The sequence below is a fragment of the Salvia splendens genome, chromosome 12 (assembly GCF_004379255.2).
Source record: "Salvia splendens isolate huo1 chromosome 12, SspV2, whole genome shotgun sequence".
In the NCBI taxonomy this organism is placed as follows: Eukaryota; Viridiplantae; Streptophyta; class Magnoliopsida; order Lamiales; family Lamiaceae; genus Salvia; species Salvia splendens.
In genome coordinates, this window is record NC_056043.1 from 26,490,330 (window position 1) to 26,495,949 (window position 5,620).

Here is a 5,620-nt window from a genome sequence, read left to right on the forward strand (position 1 = left end):
TATGTCATATCTTATTTTATTTTCTTTACCTATATAAATGAAATCATCCATAAACAAGTGGTACGTGCACGTCTGTTTCTACTTTTTAGCGCTTGAAATAGGACTTTCCCCTTGGAAATAAGTGACAAGTCAATTGGAATAATCTGTTTTCGTATATGTCCAAAACAGGTATTTCTTCACATCAAATAAGCATTAGAAATTTCATGCTTGCAAAGTCATGTTTTAGCTTTTATATTTCCAAAATTTATTGATTTCGGCATGCTACTAATGATTGTACTTGTAAATTCTTGGTTGGTGTTTTAATTTGTTTCTAGACTTGGTAAATGATAGTAGTATACTATTATTCAAGCGAACCACACAAAAAAGTCTGACATGCACTTCCTTAACTTCAAAGATCCGTTTGATCTGAATATAAATCAAAATATTTTGTTTGAAACATATAAATTCCAAATATAGAAAATTAGATATGCCAGGTATGGTGAGGGATATTATTAATATAGTGGGTTAAATGAATTTAAGATATTTGTATTGACCCATAAATTGAGTTAAGTCCAAATATATTTCTGCTTTTAGGCTTTTAATTAGTTTGGGTCATAACAGTAAGTAATTAGTAGTACGTGATTATATATCCCCTATTTACTCATATCCCCCATTTGAAATACCCATTAAAAAAATTAATAGGATTAAATAAAACTTGTGGAGGATAACTTTTACTTTATGATTTTCATTTTTTATACTATCATGTTATTATTAGGTATAAATAAGACTTGTAGGATGGGTATGATTTTCATTTTTTATACTATCATGTTATTATTAGAGCTGCCCCCGACGATGGGCAGCTCCCGGTAGCGTTCCCCGATGGGATTGCGGCCGAGGATGTCGAGCGTGCTGCCGTTGTACTCTCCATCCGTGAAAATGAACGTGACGCCCATCAGCATGCTCACCTCCTCCAACGATGACGTGGCATAGAAGCCCTGCGCGTAGCCCACACGCTTAGAGGAGATCTCGGGCCCCACAGTGAGGGGGTCGTCGGTGATCGTCAGCACACCAAAGTACGGAGGCTGGTCAGAGAAGACGGGGGCGGTCGCCACTTGCACGGCCGAGAGGTTCATCTCCGGGTTGCGGGAGTTGTGGTAGTAGAACTGGAGTTTCGTTACCTTTGGTTTCGATTGCTTTAGATTTTCCATCCAATTTTCGACGGCTTTGGGGGATTGGTTTATGGCGTTGGACATTGATAGAATTGAGCAAAGGATTTGTGTAGTGAGAATTATAGAAAGCTTTGCCATTTTTGTGTGTTTGGTTAAAGCGTTTTGATGTAGTGTCATATTTATAGCCTTCTCCTTGCATGATTGTATATAGGGTGTGTACTGTCTTTGATAGGCAAGATAAAACAAGTATTTGGATGTGGAGGCTAACGTATATTATTGCTCGTGGACGGACTTAAATGGCAAAGTGAGATTGGATTATAACTCTAATTGTTTTTCTATGTTAACTTATGTTTGAATTGGTGTTGTAATTGTATGCATCAAAAAATTATTGTAAAATTGGATTGGTTTGTTGAATGGATAAATAAACATAGTCGGATAAATAGATTATCTTAACTTAGTACGTAAAGAGAGAAATAGGTAATTATCTCGATTAAACAATTATCGACGAAATTAATACCAATGGATATAACGCTAGTGTAACCCGCAAAATTTACCTCGCTCGCTCGTCAAGCTACCCTTGGTCAAGTAAAGCCGGTTGTTTTGCGGAAGGTTGAGTTACCAACGTCGTACTGTTTTTTGTTGGCAATGCATCGAAAAGTTCTATGACTTGTGAATTTCCATCATAAAATTTTTAACGACCGTCATATTAGCAAAGATGTGCTACAAATCTGTAAATTTTGTTCAACGGAACTTTTGTTGGTAAATTTTTTTATAATGTGTACAATTTTCGGCACATCATTTTGTATAGTGATAACATTATATACTATGTAGATTAAATGACATACTTCGATTACAATATCCAAAATAATTTATTTTGTGAACATTATACTTCTATTGTTAATGGGCAAGCAAAAGTCGATAACTATGGCGGGAACAATTCCAATTTCTTTTGCTACAAAATTAAAAGAAGAGAAAAAGGAAGTCTCAAACATTGTATCTTACATTAATCATAATTACCATATCAATAAAATATGGAGAATTTTGAATTTATTACTGATCAGCAAATCATATAAAGATGATTTGGTGGTTGGTTTTGGACAAACTACAATTATATCGCATAGATTGTAGTAATATTTTTCAACAAAAAAATATTGGACTATTTTTCAAAAAAACAAATATTGGCTACATGCTATGCTACAGCAGTACAGCTGGCTTATTATATGCATGGAATGTCACATGTATTTTGGAATGTTAAAAGTAATACAAAATGAGTCATGCATGAGAATGTTATAAAAATAAGAGGGAACATCTTTTTTGGTCCACGAACTTTGCCAACGTATCATTTTAGGTCCGTGAACTTTAAAAATATCATTTGAGGTCCACCAACTATGAGTTAGTATCATTGAAGTACTTTTTACTATTTCCAAGTTTTTTTGGACGAAAATACCCTCAATACCTTAAAGTGTATATATTTTTAATAAATTTATCATATACTCATATTTTTTTATAAATATCTTTACAATATATTTTTGACAAATTTTCTAAATATAATTTAACCTTAAATATTATCACTTAATTTTGTGACATGCAAGTAAAATTGCTTCTTCAATTTTTTATATTAATTTTTTTAAAATTGAATAAATAATTTTTTTTAATAATAAAAAATTGAATAAAGATCTTTTCTTGCATGTCACAAAATTAAATGATAATATTGAAGGTCAAATTATATTTAGAAAAATTGTCAAAAATATATTATAAAGATATTTATAAAAAAATATGAGTATATGATAAATTTATTAAAAATATACACCCTTTAAGGTATTGAGGGTATAATCATCCAAAAAAACTTGGAAATAGTAAAAAGTACTTCAAATGATACTAACTCATAGTTGGTGGACCTTAAATGATATTTTCAAAGTTTACGGACCTAAAATGATACTTTTGTAAAGTTCATGGACAAAAAAGATATTCCCTCTAAAAATAACAAAGGAGTATAATTTTATTTGCTGGACATACTCACCATTAGTCACCAATAAATACTAAATTTGCGTAAGGGAATTCTATCAATTATTCCATCTCCATAGTTAGTTTAAGAATCCAAATGGGCAACAAAATGTTGCGATAGATAGAATTGATTTCGTATCCTAATTAATTAAATAGGATACCTAAGTACATATAATCAGAATTTCTTATTTTATCTGACTTAGGAATGTAGACAATAAATATTTAATGCTTTTTTTCAGTCTTTAAGACAGCTAACCATAAAATAAGACATAAGTTTCTCTGTATGTTTTTGTAAAAAAAAATTTATATGCTCTTTTGGTGGCACATTGTCGTTTTTCCTTAGTTTATTACATTATGAAGTAACTTAGCACATTTTTTTTAATAATTCTTTATTAAAGTTTAGTGATAGCATTAAAAATATAGATATAAATTTAAAATACTATATCTAAAATAATGAAATTTGTGAACATTATACTTATTAATTATTAGTGGATAAACAAAAATAGCAATAAAATATGGAGAGCTTTTAATTTATTATTGATCAGCATATCATATAAAGATGATTCGGTGGTTGGTTTTGGCTAAATCTATTTTCAAAAATATTGAATTTTGAGGCTTCTGGCAATTATTTTCAGAAAATAGTGGCTACAGGCTTTGGCTGTCTTATTCGTTAACCGGTTTTGATAAATAATAATAACATTAATAGTAATATTATAATAATAGTTTTAAATATGAGCGTTAATGGATGTGGAATTAATAATTTAATTTTTCACATGAATTCGTGTTTTGCGCACTTAAAATTTTAATTTACGGATTTTCAAACAAAAAATTGTTTTGGTATTACCCAAAAGTGAACCATGATAGATTGAATTAATGTGTTGAGCCTTTTTCTAACTTTATGGATATGGAGCAGTCTTAAAATCTTGTCTCACCCTTTGAATTAAGTGCCTATAAATTAGCACGGAGAATATTCACTAGATTCGTCTGTGGATACCCTTTGGTGTAATAACCAAAAAAAAATCTTATCAATTAAGTTGCGCCACTTTAAAGTAAATCGTACTACTTCCGTCCTTTGAAAATAGAAACCATTTCCATTTTGATTCATCCCTTAAAATTAGAAACTTTCTATTTTAGCAAAAAAGTCTCTAATGAGGTATGACTCATTCTCTAGTAATAATACTTCAATCATTTTTTTATCTCTGTCTTAGTTTACTAATTATACATTAACTGTGATGTTTTGAAATTTTTTTATTTTTAAAAGACGGAAATATTACTGTAGGATTCTTACTAGAAGATAGGCTCCATGATTTAAGTTTTAAACGCAGTACAATGGACCGAGAGCCTTGTCCATTTCAAGTTAAATAAGGAGTTGTTTTTCTTATTGGAATGACTATGTAACACTGTCATAAAAAAATAAAACTGTCTTTGAAGTATCAGGTAATAAATTAAAAATCCTCACTCGTTAACAAGTTAAAGTACACCATAACTAATAAGGTATGCTTAGTGAAATATAAAAAGATTTTGTTGAGACTTTGGCATTGCCATCCCAAGATAAGGTGATTTGCGCCGGACACCAAAATTATTAGGCATACATATGTTTTTCCTTTTCATTCTAGGTTGTGAATATATATTGACTTCTATAAAAAATGACTAAAGGTTCTTTATTAACTTAGCCACCATTAGTCAACAATGTAGAAGACATTAATATTTGGTCAGTTGTTCATTATAATTCCAAAGTAAAGAAGAAATATTACGTGACCAATGACCAGTTTAACTATTGTTCTTGATCAAAGTTGTTAGCTTATCAATTAGCCGTGTAACAATTTAGGATTGTTGGGTTCCCGGTGGTGCACCCCCGAACTTCACATTAATATGATATTGTCCGCTTTGGGCAAAGCCCTCACAGTTTTGCTCTTGGGGTATGATTTGCTTCACCACAATTCACCACAATCCTCCCCTCAAACCAAGACCACCAGACCAAGACCACATGTATGTGGTCCATGTTACAGGTCACCACAGTTCCTGGTCCACATGTATGTGGTCCATGTTACAGGTCACCACAGTTCTTGGTCGAGCTCATGCAGAGACATCGGAGAACCTCCAAGCGCAACCCACCGAACCCCAAGCCACACAGGCCCAGCCCCTGAACCAGGGCTCTGATACCACTGTTGGGTTTCCGGTGGTGCACACCGGAACTCCACATTAGTATAATATTGTCCGCCTTGGGCAAAGCCCTCAGGGTTTTGCTCTTGGGGTACTCCTCAAAATGCCCCATACTAATGGAGTTGGGGTAGCCCATTTATATGCTTGCAACTCTTGTCCATTCTCCGATGTGGGATATGGTTTGCTTCACCACAATTCACGACAAGGATCATAAAGTTTGTTACACATAAGATTAATTAATAAGTACTCTAACAAAATTATGAAGAATATATGAAGTAATTAAAGGTTGCAAGTGAAGATTTAAC

The 5,620-nt window shown here is 32.2% G+C and overlaps 1 protein-coding gene across 1 annotated transcript; it reads right to left on the reverse strand.

Annotated features, from left to right (window-relative positions):
- Positions 1–794: 794 nt before the first annotated feature.
- On the reverse strand, positions 795–1,232 carry LOC121757799 (dirigent protein 19-like). Its single transcript, XM_042153281.1, has one exon. It carries the CDS (start codon positions 1,230–1,232, stop codon positions 795–797), a length of 438 nt encoding a protein of 145 aa, XP_042009215.1.
- Between the last annotated feature and the right edge of the window lie 4,388 nt (positions 1,233–5,620).

Coding starts and splice junctions, on each gene's coding strand:
- LOC121757799 (XM_042153281.1), bottom strand. CDS start 1,232: ATGTCCAACGCCATAAACCAATCCCCCAAAGCCGTCGAAAATTGGATG.